Below are 13,330 nucleotides of genomic sequence, written 5' to 3'. Positions count from 1 at the left end.
TTGTTCCTAGACCATTTTTAGACATTTTTTACCAAATATGGTGGGAGGGGGTGTATTGAGACTTAATATTTTTTTTCCTAATAGATTATGGAAAACCTGAATCATTTGAATAACATGATGATTTATTGATCTTAACACAGGGAGATTAATTTTTCAGATTTTTAAATCTTAAAAGTTTGTTGAGGGGGTGGGGAGGACACTTTCATTCATGAAATATTTCAAAACAAGAATATACAATACTTCTGTAAATCAATCCCTACAGCTTAAATAAGAGTAAAAATAGAATTAAACAAACACACTATAAAAATAAATGGTATGAAATTTAATAAATACTTATTCATAAACAATATTATGTATACTAATGCCCAAGATGCGCAAACACATTTCTCACAAAATAAATACCGCATGGTTATTTTGTGTAGTTGTTGAGAACAGGTGTAAAAGTATGCCAAAGTTAATTACATACATTATACACTTCATTGTTTTTTTGTATAGAAAAAGAAAAAGTGAATACTTAAAACAAAGGTAACTTATCCAAAAGAATTATATTTTTAGTGTAAATAAACCTTTAAAAATCATTTAAAACTTTTGCTTAATTTTGTAAAACACAAAAAAAATGAATTTTATACTTCCAATATCTGGTTAAGATGTTTAGCCAATGGTTACCAACTATTTAAGGACTATGCAGTATCTTTGACCGCATAAAGAACTCACTATGCCTAAAACATCTTTTATAAAAAAATAAATGTAATTGATCTAACAAGAGAGCAACATCCGAATATAATTTCTTTCATTGTTGGGAACCACTGGTCTTGGCATTACAACTTACTCATCTAAAGATATTTTTTTTAGTAATATGAAGAAATACTAAAGAAAAATCATGAGTATTGTCTTCCACTAGATACAATGTGCAACATGCTACATTTAATTCTGTATACTTGATTGATCTATGTGTCTGCACATTTCTTTCCAAGATGTGAATTCAGAACTATGAGATTTATTAGGGTTTCTGTTGATCAACTCTGAACTAAGAGATTGGCTTGGGTCCCTGTGATTTTTACGCCTCTTTGGTGATAACAAAGATGATCTGTACCTAGTATCTTTATCTAAGTTGGGAGATTTTATTTCACGCCTGTGTCTGCTTCCATTCCTGCATCTTGAAGGTGAAGTCACGTTTCTATCACTACTTCTTACTCTCCTTTTAAATGTTTTTGGTACACTCATTTGGTCAATTCCTGTTGTTTGCTTCCTGTGAACCTCTTCCTTTGAACTGCTCCTGTTGTCCCGTGAAGTGTGGCCATTTGAACTATTCCTGCTATGAGTAGTTCTATGATCATTCAGCTCTCTACTAATCCTGTGCCTCTCTTCTCGATCACCAAACTGCCAGTCTGCCTTATTTATATCCTTGTATCTGTCCCCTCTTCTTCCATCCTCCACCAAAGACATGCCTGAGCATCTCCTACCAGACATTGCCTTAGTATATTTTGCGTGCCGATCTGATGAAGATGACCGTTCTCTCTTCCTACTCTTTTCTAAATTAAGACCTGTCTTTTTCCAAGTATAATCTTGTTCTGATTCCACTTTTTTCTCCTTTGTATTATATCTTTCCCTTATTAATTTTACGTCAGCAGGTTTGTCCTTCATAACATTATCGATTGTAGATCCCTCTAAGATTTCTCCTTCTTCAATATCAGGCACTGGAACCACTGGCAATGCACAAAGCATATTTGTAGACTGATTCTCTAACAAGGGAACATGATCTACAGCAGGCAATGCATCATTTGGTTTAGAGGGGATACAAATGTTTTCTTTGATTGTCCCTATACTATTACTTTCACTGAAAGAATTCCTCTGACAACTTTCATGGTTGTAATCACTTGATATGTGCACAGGAGTACTCAGTACAGACTCAGAAACTTGAATCAATGGGCTCTGAAAAGGTAGGGAATCCTGAAAATGTTCTTGCACTGGAGATTCATAATCTAGATTTAATTTCTTTTTCACTTTTCTCATTTTTTGAATTAAATCAATATCTTCTTGTGATAGAGTATTACCCTTGGAAGACTGCATGCCCCTATCATCACCAGAATCCTCTGAATCTGTACTGTTTGGCACATAAACAAATGTAGATTTCACAATTTGTTTCTCCTTCAGCTCTTGAAAAGTTCTGTGCCTGCTGAGCAAATTATCTGAGTGATCATCCAGATAAGTTTGTGTGGGTTCTAACCTGCCTGATGGTTTTTCAATATCTGACATGTATTGACTGCGTATGTTGTGTTTGCTAAGGTGATGTTTAAAAGATAAAGGAGAAGCTGTAGGCCACTTGTTAACACCGGAAACATCTGAATCAAACTCAGACAAACTAGCTTCCATTAAACTGATTTCATCATGAGGTAGCTCTTGGTCTTTATATGTATTTGAGACTAATTCAAAGTTAGAAGTGGACTGCTTGGTTGTACTTCTATCTAAGGAAAAGTTGCTATTCTCACATTGTATAGCAGGGCTGGGCAACCTCGAATGTCTTTTTTGTTTTGCTAATTTGTTATTAGCATCTATTTTTGAGCCAGCTGGCATGTTTTCATTGGTTGCTTCGTCATCACTTAGATAAAGCTGCTCACTTAAAGATATAGTTGATTCGGTTGGGCTAATTTCAAAAGCAGCTTTTAAATGGGTAGGTTCTTTAAGCATGGCAGAAGCTTGTGTTTTCTTTACTGTCACATTTGATGGGTGTAAACTATTAGCAGGGTCTAGCACATGACAATGGTCTTGTCTTTCCGCTTCACCAGTAATGTCTGACTCAAATTGATGGAGATTTTTTGGCTGTAACAACTGTCCAGATAACTGAGAATCACAAGAGCTAACAATGCAACTTTCTGGAGAGACTTGTGGGTGTGTGACCAGCCTGGTGCCAAGTCTGGAGGCTTTATCTGTCAATTCATTTTGGTTACTAGAATTTGTCTGCAGAATTATGCTAGGATTTGATGAAGATTCCCCTGTAGAGAGAGAGCCCTTTCCTTCACAAGAAACTGTTATCTTTGGTGTAGTTTCAGTCTTCAAATTGTTGCTATCATTAGATAAGTTATTATTATTATTCACCAAGCTTATTTTTGGCTGAACAATTTTTTTACCAAAACTATTGAAATATAGTATAAGCTGAGGCTGATAAAGCATATTTGGGTTAGCATCAGTTTGTTCTTTAAATGTAGAAAGCTGCTGTCTAAACACTTGGTCAAATATTGTTTGCACTGCTGATATGTATTTAATATCTCTTGACTCCCCAGGTAGGTCTGCCTCATTGTCTATCCTAAATATATCTGTTGGCTTTAAGAACAAATCTGCATTAAGCTTGACTGCATCTTGTGCAGGATTGTTAGCATTTGTCTGAGCATTCTCATTACTGCCTGTGATGAACTGAGATGTATTCAAATCTGACATTGTGTGTATCACTTCTGGTTGCCCACGGATGTGCCTTGCATGAGAACCTTTGTCTTGTACACAAGCTCTAACCCCTGGTGGATAAAATTCAGATGGTAAAAGGTTGGGCTTGCAGGGGCTAAACGTAGTGCAAGTTGTTTCTTCATCTCCAAGTAAAATGAGGTTGGAGGTGCAAGTGATACAAGATTCACCATTGGAAACTGGGTGATACTTTGTGCCAGAAAACTCTTCATTTAAGGATGCTCGTTTCTCAGAAGGCTGGATACTGCTACAGTTGCTGTTTTTATCAGAATCACTGGAGCTTTGGTTAGACTTTAAAGTACTGGCTGCACTGTCTGAACTATGAGAACAAGAATTTTGTGTGCTTGAGTCTTTTGAGCTGCTTGTTGAACCATTAGATGTTGGAGATTCATTAGATGCCACCCTGGTGTCAACAGAGGATCCTTTCTTTGAATCAGATGATCTGCTTTCATACAAACTGAACGTTGGATCAACACCATTGTTTGTGCTCAGAATTTTTACAACTTCAGTGCAGTGATTAATTTCAGGTTCTTTATAAGGACCTGTGGTTTCAAATGAAGGTAAGTAAACATTTGGGCATATATCAGATGACATAGATTTCAAATCTGAAATAGGAAATGCTCGTTTATTTTTATCATGACCAGGAACTGCAACGCTGGAAAGGTCTACTGAATCTGACCTCTCCTTTGAGACAGAGTCATGGTTGACTTCAAATGGACAGGTCTCGTTTGTTAAAGCAGGGTCAGATATAGAGTCTTTGAAATTGTTAAATGGTATGGACACAGTGTGAGCTGGAGCAGTAGAATCTTGATCAGACATCGGAGATGATATTGTGTTGACTTTCTCCCTATTTACAGTATGAGGTATATTAGCTGGTTTATTACTAGATTTTGAATCAGTCACGTTAACTTTCTTCTCATTTCTGCTTAAGGGTGAAATATTTGATAATGGTTTATCAGAAACTGTCTCAGATGGCAGATTGTTTTTGCCAGCTTGCGATTCTTTGGTCATTCTGCGGGTAGCTACACCTTTACAAGCAGCTAAAGAATAAGACTGGTTGATTTCCTGCTGAAGCCTATCTCTAATTTCACTGTGATATCTTTTCTCTACATTACCACTGCTTCTTCCTTCAGTGGTATGTGCAACTTTATTGCTAAGCTTTTTATTGAAATGTTCTACAACTTTTGGTGTACTAGCTAATGATTTGTGGCTTTCTCTTCCAGTCATTATTTCTTTTCCCTCAGAAGTTGGTCTGAAACAAGAAAGTCTATCACCCAATTTTGAATTTATTTCAGAAAGGCCTTTCTTTTCTGACAATTTTGACTTTAATTCAGCAGGGCCTAACTTGTCTGTTAACTTTTGTTTCAGTTTACTTCTCAAGTCAAATGAAACATTGTCATTTGATGGAGTTGTAGGTTTGTTGAGTTGTGCCTCTAGTGTATTTTTATCAACACTGTTTGCCTTAAGATCTTTATCAGTGTTCTTCTGCTTCAGTTTGTCTATATCACCCAAGGATTTTGGACTGGAATTGTTAATATCAAAATACCGCCCTGAAGAATTTTTCGTTACATTTGGATTGTCATCTTGACTTACTAAGCTTATTCTTCTCCTTGTTTCAAGAGAGGAAGAAAAGTGTTCTTTATTTTTCTGTCTTTCAGCTTCATAAAATGTACATTGTTTACATTCTGCTTGTTTCTCACTGTTTTTTTGAGCCAGTAAAGACTTTTGTTCATCCAGAGATCTCCTGTTCAGTGAAAAAAAATCTTGTATTTATTATATTGAACAAACAATATTGTAGGCTGTTTATTCACATTCTTTTTACTAAAAAAAAAAAGATCAGTGCTGTGTAAAGCATATTTTAAATGCGTCCTATTCCAGAGTCTAGGTGACTCACAAGGAATCATACATTTGTGTATCCACACACACATAGCATAACATAAAGAGTTGTCAGCAATATTAAAAGTACCCATAAAACAGACTGAATACATTTTTAAGGTACATATAAAACTAGTAACTTTAAACAGTTATAAGATGTAGTAAATATTACTAACTTTAGAGATGTGATTTCTTCATCTTTTTTCTGAAGTTCTTTTTTGGCAGTCAGAAAGAGAGATGATATATTTTTACTCAACTGCTCTTTAGTCTTTTTAAGTTCTTGATTTTCTTGTAGTAATTTCTCATTTAGAGACTTTATTTCAAAAAGTTGCTGTTTGAGCTAGAAAAATGAAATTTCTGATTTCAGAAACATTTACTTTTTCCAACAATATTCAGAAAACAGTTACAGAGGCTTTCAACTATGTCAGAATTTTTTTTTTTAAATTTAAAAAATAATGTTCACACAAAATGGGGAAAAAATATGTAGATCTATAATATCCACCACAAAACTGTAATTACAAAATGGCAAACTAAAGTAAAATTGTATTGATCTACCTGTTCTTTTTCTGTAAGTTCAGAAGTTAGTAAATCAGAATACATATCTAAATTGTTCACATATTCAGGAGTTTTATTTTCTACTTGACCTTGATCCTAAGATTTAAAAATTGTAAACAAAAACACTATTCAAGTTTGAAAATAAAACTTTTATATATTAACATTTCTAGATTATCCCAACTAATATAATACCTTGACTAAATTTGGGGTTCCTCTCTTCTTGGGAGAATTAAACTGCTGATCATTAAAATGAATACTATCCATGGAAAGATCCCCATACAAATCTACACTAGATTCATCATTCTGTGACACAAATCCATCTCTGGCACTTCTTGGTTGTGAGCTTCTGAGGTATGAAGCATTATACTTTGCTTTTTTCTTTACTGGAGATGTACCATATTCAGGAATTTGAAAGACATCTGTATAGAGGTCATCCATTTCACTGTTGGCCATCCTGCAGAGTAAATTTAGCTCAGAATATTGTGTGCACACTGAAACATTTAGTTCAGACATTGAATAGCATCAATACTATAATACAAATTATACTCAGAAAGAAAAATAGCAACTTAATTAAGAATAAACACTTGAATATCATAAAACATACCAGTAAGGAGGATTACCAAACTTTTTTTAAAAATAGATATTTGAATATCATAATAACATCCCAGTAAAAAGGATTTAGTGATTAAAATGTTATGTTGCTGTTAAGTCTTTTTTCAGCAGGAGATACACTAAAAATCATTACTGTTAGCTATTTGAAATATCATTGTGTCTAAAAAAAAACGTTTAGACTGCACTAAATCTGTGTTTTACTAAATATCATAAAAGAAATGTATTTTAAAATTTGTTTTAAAATCCATAACCATGATCAACTTTGAATTCAAAATTGTGGCTATTTCTATCAGGTTTTCTTTTGGTGAATGTTCTGTGCTTGAGTGATTAAAAACAAATCTAGATCTATGTGGTATTTTCATTTTTCAAAATACTTCAAATGCATTCATTGAAGTCAAAAAGGAGATCATTCATTCAGATGCTGACAATAGATAAATAAGTGAGAAATCATCTTGTTTTTAAATACATGAGGAAACTGGTTAAATTCCCCTTCTCTTAAATATTTTTGTGAAGAAGTTTTGTTACAGACTGACAAAACAGTTTTTGTTGCTGAGATGTTTATTAAATTTGTGAAGTGAAATGGTTAAGTTAGTAAATCTAAGAAATGTTCTTAAACAATCACACTGACATGTAAAACAGATTTGTTTTCTTAAGATTTAGATCTTAATGTTTTTTAATTTTACTTTAAATATGTTTCAACAATCAACAATAATAATGTGCTCAGAATAAACTATAGAGTAGATCTAACAATTAAATTAATTTTAAAACTTTTAAAATTTAACCACATATCTAGATACTAGATCTAGAAGCAAAAAAATAATTTATTTATTAATATTTAATCATTAATAATAAATAATTAGCTAATAATTTATAATAGGTCTTTATTCATTAAAGAATAAAATTAATTTAAGGAACAAACAGAGAAAAGTCTCAAAATCAATTGGAAAGGCCCATTCAATTTTTTAAAAAGCATACATGATGTTATTAATATAAATATGGATATAAAAATCTGTTTGATTTTTGTAGGACTTTACTAAAGCTTGGATGTATTTTTTGGTAACTAAACAAAAGGTTTTAGACCTAAACAGCCAAAAAGTATTACTTTATTTACATTTTTATCACACAAAATGTAAGCAAAAATGGCAGAACTATGTCGTTTGGTTTTAAAAACAATTAATTTCTATACTATAGGCTATAGGCAAAATTCTGAAAACAAATTAGAGGTAGTCTCTATGAAGTGGGGTGTTTAGAATATTGATCTCAAGTTTCTGTAGAGTGTAGAGCAAATCAATGCTTGTCTTTCGAAAGTGAAACTTCAGGTTATAAGTTAGGTTTGATGAAAATAAATAGAAATGTAGCCTTTAACTTCAACTCAAATTCTCTGGATTTGCAACTTTTATTACATTGATTCTAAAAATATTTAATTTCTTAATTATTTTCAGGCTTAAAATGGTTTTTTTGGGGGGTTTTTTATGGCCGTTTTGATGGCAGAGATCTAGTACTAGTCTAGTTCTCTAGGAGGTAGCAGTTAGTCCAAACTTGGCTAAATAGAGTTACTAGACCTAGACTCAATAGACTAGCTAATAACTAGACTAGATTTCTAGATGTAGATTTCATCTCTAGTATTCTCTAGAGATAGGTTATCTATATAATATACAATTCTATTCATAGGTAAGATGATACAAGCCGACTATCTAACCCTCCTCCCACCCCCTCTCTCGCTCTCCAGGCATGCGCAACAGACAATTTCACTTCCACCACCACCTGTCTGGTGAGCTGTTGTTCATCCCAAATGTTTACAATCGTAGAGCCAGGTCAAATTACTACTTGAAATTAGTGACATTTATTGGGGCAGATAATTAAGCTTTTATAAGATTTGAAACTAAGGGGAGGTAAGAAGTTCTTGATCTTTTCATTGTCACATTGTCGTCTGTAAACTCACGGAGGGCTGCTTTCACTGGGGGGGGGGGGGGGGGGGAGGTAGTATCAAATTCACAAATTATGAATTACTGAAAAGTAGAAAATAACACAACAGAATAGATAGCGGCATAAATATATGGCGCAGGTCAGCTCGTTAGTAATATTGGGTAAACCTCCATTTTAGCGTATTTTATTCCCCGCTTCACGTTCACCTCCAGTTGAGCGTATTTTATTATAAACACAACCGAAACACACAAAAACGTCAGGAAAACACTAGATCTACTTATTTTTTTTAATGAATGTGATTTTTAATTAGAAAAGGTAAAAAAAAAACATAAAAAGCATTAGAACTGTTCCAATTAAATATCGAATCTCGTGTAATCGTCAGCGGGAGAAAAATCCTTACACGGTCGCGGGTTCACCGTGAGTTCACATTGACATTGAATTATCAGCATACGTCATAGCTCGGGCAATTGCTATTTGAAATTGTGTTGGCCTCAGTTTTGGGGTCATTGTAAGTTCATTAATGTTTATTTATAGTATCATGCCTGGGAGATACTTGTAACAATACAAACTTAACCGCCTTGCAATTGTGAGTTACGTTTACGTACTTCACCCATTGCCATGAAAATTCTGACACACGAACATTGCACATTCAATATTCTAAATTTGGATTTTTCTCAAGTTTTAACTTTAACAAAACTAAATTATCAAAATCTAAAACACAGTCAGTCTCTTTGTTTTTTTTAATTCATTTTTATTAATTTGTTAAAACAAAAATACAATACAAATAAATGAATCGTGTTTTCCTAATGTTTTGGTGTGTTTCGGTTGTTATAATAAAATACGCTCAACCGGAGGTAAACAAGCAGCGGAGAAATAAAATACGCTAAAATGGAGTTTTACCGTAATATTGATATTAAATTGATAAAAAAGTACCAGTTACTAAAGTTTTTAAGTAGATTATTTAATATTTATTATTTAAGTAATAAGTAATAAGATAAGAGTACTGAGTAGCCTACTTCAGTACTTCTTGGCTTCTTGTTTTCTTCTTGGTCAATATTGCGTAGGGCCTATTCTAGTTGAATTATCTCACTTTCTGGTTTGTTTGAAGTAGAAATCTATTATCAAGAAAAAGGGCCAGTTGGAAGATCAGATATAAAGCACAATCTCATTCATTGTAGATAGATCTATAGATCTAGTTGACTTGTCATTTATTGTTTTGATTTTTCAGTATAGTCGTTAGAGTTCGTGTATGTGTTTTTGCTGTGGTTGCCAGATCAAAACATGCACACAAAAAATCAAAATGTGAAAGTAGCTTATTTTGAGGCTTTTTCGACTTAGCTGCTCATACTCGTCCAAAGTAGGCCTATCCATTTATGACATTCATAAGAATTCGAGAATTTTGAATTATTTCGGACCACCTTCCCCAAGTGTTTCTTCCAGACTTTTTTCTCCGGGGGGGGGGGGCACTTGAATATTTTTTTTGGGGGGCGGGGGGCGGTAGACTTTCTTCGGGGGGGGGGCGGACACTGTTAAAAGTATATATTTTCTATATAAATTATATAAATTTCATTTCGTTCGGGGGGGGGGGGTAAAAAATTTCGGAGGGGACTTCGCCCCCCCCCCCCCGAAGAGATGCCTGGGAAGAAACTCTGCCTTCCCCTGTCCACATGGGCTCATAAAAATAAACAATTACTCTAAAATATTACTTCAAAAAAATATCGTCTACTTTGTAGGCTATATAGAGTCCATACTTAGCAATGTTAAACATTTACTTTACAGATTTTTTTTCGGAAATGTCTATTAAATAATAGAAGCATAATCTAGAACATGGTGAGAAAAATAAGTAAACGTTTTAAAATTATAAATATGTGGTGACCGCTTGAATTGATTTTAACGATATGTCATCTAAAATATTTCCTTTTGTTAAAGGAAAAATGTATTTTCTACAATCGTATGTAGAATTATAATAAGTTAAGGCCACGTCGACCCTATGACTTCTATTTCTGTTTTCATTCAACACTCACTCACCCCAGTGCGCACTTTATATGGATACTGGGGTTTAATTACCTGTTAAACTTGATTTTTTTTTTTTGTAAAACGCTGTTTTTAAATATATAGATCTACATCTAGGATGCAGATTAGAAGTTTTATGTGTATTAAAGAATATATAAGTATTTCCATGCTCTAATTAACAGGTGGTTTTTTTTTAACCCCTCCCTACCCCTCCATGTAGAATAAATTTATTATAGTGTTTATCAAATCGACCCCAAGTCTAAAATCATTCCCTCTTCGGGACAATGGCGTTAATTATGGACAACTACATGACGACAAAACACCACCCACATATATATAACTATATAATATAGTTTCTTCTGTTTCGCCTTTTTCAATGTCCAGTGGAGTATAGGCTGTTTTGTGTGAAAAAAAATGATAGAAATATATCAGCCCACAATTGTACGCACACACAAGATAACGATATTTGAAGCATTTAAAAACAATAATTTTATTGATTGGTACAATATTGTCCAGAATAAAATTTAACTGATAGTTTTCCAATATGGTCACTAGGCTCATTCGCGCTCAATATACCAGCTTTAAAAGATTTTTTTCGCACTTTATCTATCACCAAATTATTTTTAAACACAAAATCGGCTGTTTTCTATTTTAATCGCATAAATATGAAAATAATAGCTTAGTTTTAAACATAATTTAAATATTAATTTTTTATTTATTATAAATTGTTATGTACTGCAAAGTTTTATTTTTTTCAATAATCATACTGCATTAATTTTAGAATCTTATTATAAATTGTCTTACAAATGTCAAAGTCAAAGGTAGTGCTTGTTGCGGTCGACGCCGTGGAAAAACGCAATGCGTTGAGAGGAAATAAGCGCGAGGTTTATTGCCTTTGTCAAACAAACAAAATGACTAAGGTAAAATGACTATATAACACGTAGATGTTAGAAAACATTTATTTCAATAATCAGTAACCAAAAAATCTTAATATTCTAAAACCATCTATACAGAGGCGTAGCTACGGGAGGGGGAGGGGTGCGGATCGCACCGGGTGACACCATTTAGGGGGGTGACATCAAGGCAAAATATATAGAGAAAATCTTGAGGGGGTGCAAATCGAAAATTTGAGGGGGGTGCAAATCGAAAATTTGAAAGTTTGTCCCCGGGAAGGGTCGCTACGTCTCTGGGGGGGGGGGGGGGAGGGGTGACACCATTAAGTGTCGCACCGGGTGACACCCGACCTCGCTACGTCACTGCATCTATATATGTAATTCTCTTCCTCTCTAGAAAGTCTGGTGAGCTGTGGTTCACGCTAAATGTTTACAATCGTAGAGCCGGGTTTAGTGACGGTTATTAAGGAGGCTGCTTTCATGGGGGGGGGGGGGGGGGTTGGGGGAAAGGAGGGGGGGTTATCGTCTGTTACGTAACATCGTCCTTAACGACTTACTAATGGTGTTTTAAAGTTAATATTTTCAGTGACAGCAGTGGTACTGTCGAATTCACAAATTATAAATTACTGAAAATAAAACAACTAAATAGCGACGTATGATACGCCGCGGGTCGGCTCGTTAATACTATTTTCTTAGACTAACCTTTAACCTCTGGCCCTAATAAAGATATATAGTATTGCGTTAGAAATTCTATTATTACTGTCATTTTACTATTTTAAAAAAAAACGTAGTTCTAATTCTAATACTAGATCTAGTTATAGGTTCCAAACTCAACCTTCTTGATAGGTGGCGTACTTTAGCAGATTCTAAAATTGATATTTTTATATTAATCATAATGTTAAACCATAAATCTGATGCCCAACACATTACCATTATAGCCCCAGATTCGTTTACTATCTAAACATACATATTGGCAGACATAATTGTTTATACGATAAAAGTCGAAATTTCTGAAGCCAACTTGAACAATCCAATTTATAATTCTTGTTTTACTGATGGCACGTCCTTCTCCTAGTCCCCCCCCCCCCACCCCCCAACACACACTTTCACACTCGGAAGCTGTTGATAAGGAATTAAGCATTCATAAGTTATATTATACTAGGTGCCCGTCCCCGCGCGTTGCCGCGGGGTTTAATAAAGTCCCAAAATAGCCCAGGGCAAATCGCTAGGTCGGACACGCCTGACTATGTTTAGTGAACGATTATAACACTACTTCTTATCACTATTCTATCACACTCTTTAGAACGAACGTATGTGCCGTAGCGCTACCGGGATAGCCTGGGTGCCAAATTGCACCACGTAAGGCGCTGGCGAACGCGTCTGATTCAATTTAGTGAACGACTAAACGCTCCATCTTATTCATAGTTTATCTCATTGTTTAAAACGAACATAGGCACCATCGTGCTCACGGGATAACCCGGGGCGCCGCCCATGCGAAATTAAAAACAGGTCAGATGGATCTTGTGGTGATGGGCCGTTTAGTATGGAGAGGCTGCTGTTTGTTTCTGCTTGATTTAGTTCGCTCTTTAGGATCTTTCTTTCTTCCACATTCTGCCATGTATCATCTGTGATTCAGGGCTTTTCTTTCTAGAGCCTCTTCGCAAGCTTCGATAGTGGCTTGCTTAAATCAAAATCTTTTTCTTGTGTCTGTAGAGCTTCAACCCGATTCTTTAGGGTGACCTGAAAATTTGTCCTGTTATCTTGTGACTTAAGCTTACTTACATCAAACCTTCGTGAATCAATTTCCGGGTGCCTCTTCTTCGCCTGTTTAAAATCCTAGTGAAGCATTATGCTATTTCCATCATAAAGATCATTCATGCGTTCTTTTTACAATTTCTTTCAAACTCTATCCAATAATATTCCTATGTTTTTTGGTTTCTCTACACTCTACACTATGTGTTTTTTAGTCTTTCTCTTTTTTTTGGATCCATGTGAATTCT

The 13,330-nt window shown here is 34.5% G+C and overlaps 1 protein-coding gene across 1 annotated transcript; it reads right to left on the bottom strand.

The window, feature by feature from the left end:
- Positions 1–303: 303 nt before the first annotated feature.
- LOC131951438 (rho GTPase-activating protein gacU) lies at positions 304–9,694 on the bottom strand. Its single transcript, XM_059313842.1, has 5 exons — positions 9,441–9,694; positions 6,079–6,340; positions 5,887–5,982; positions 5,508–5,671; positions 304–5,200 (listed from the first exon to the last, which is right to left on the bottom strand). The coding sequence occupies exons 2-5, from the start codon at positions 6,337–6,339 to the stop codon at positions 925–927; spliced, it is 4,797 nt and encodes a 1,598-aa protein (XP_059169825.1). The 5' UTR covers position 6,340; positions 9,441–9,694; the 3' UTR covers positions 304–924.
- Positions 9,695–13,330: the final 3,636 nt, after the last annotated feature.

This window comes from Physella acuta, unplaced genomic scaffold (genome assembly GCF_028476545.2).
Source record: "Physella acuta isolate Inbredline_101_S28 unplaced genomic scaffold, ASM2847654v3 ptg000813l, whole genome shotgun sequence".
NCBI lineage: Eukaryota > Metazoa > Mollusca > Gastropoda > Physidae > Physella > Physella acuta.
This window is presented reverse-complemented; position numbering and strand designations above follow the sequence as displayed.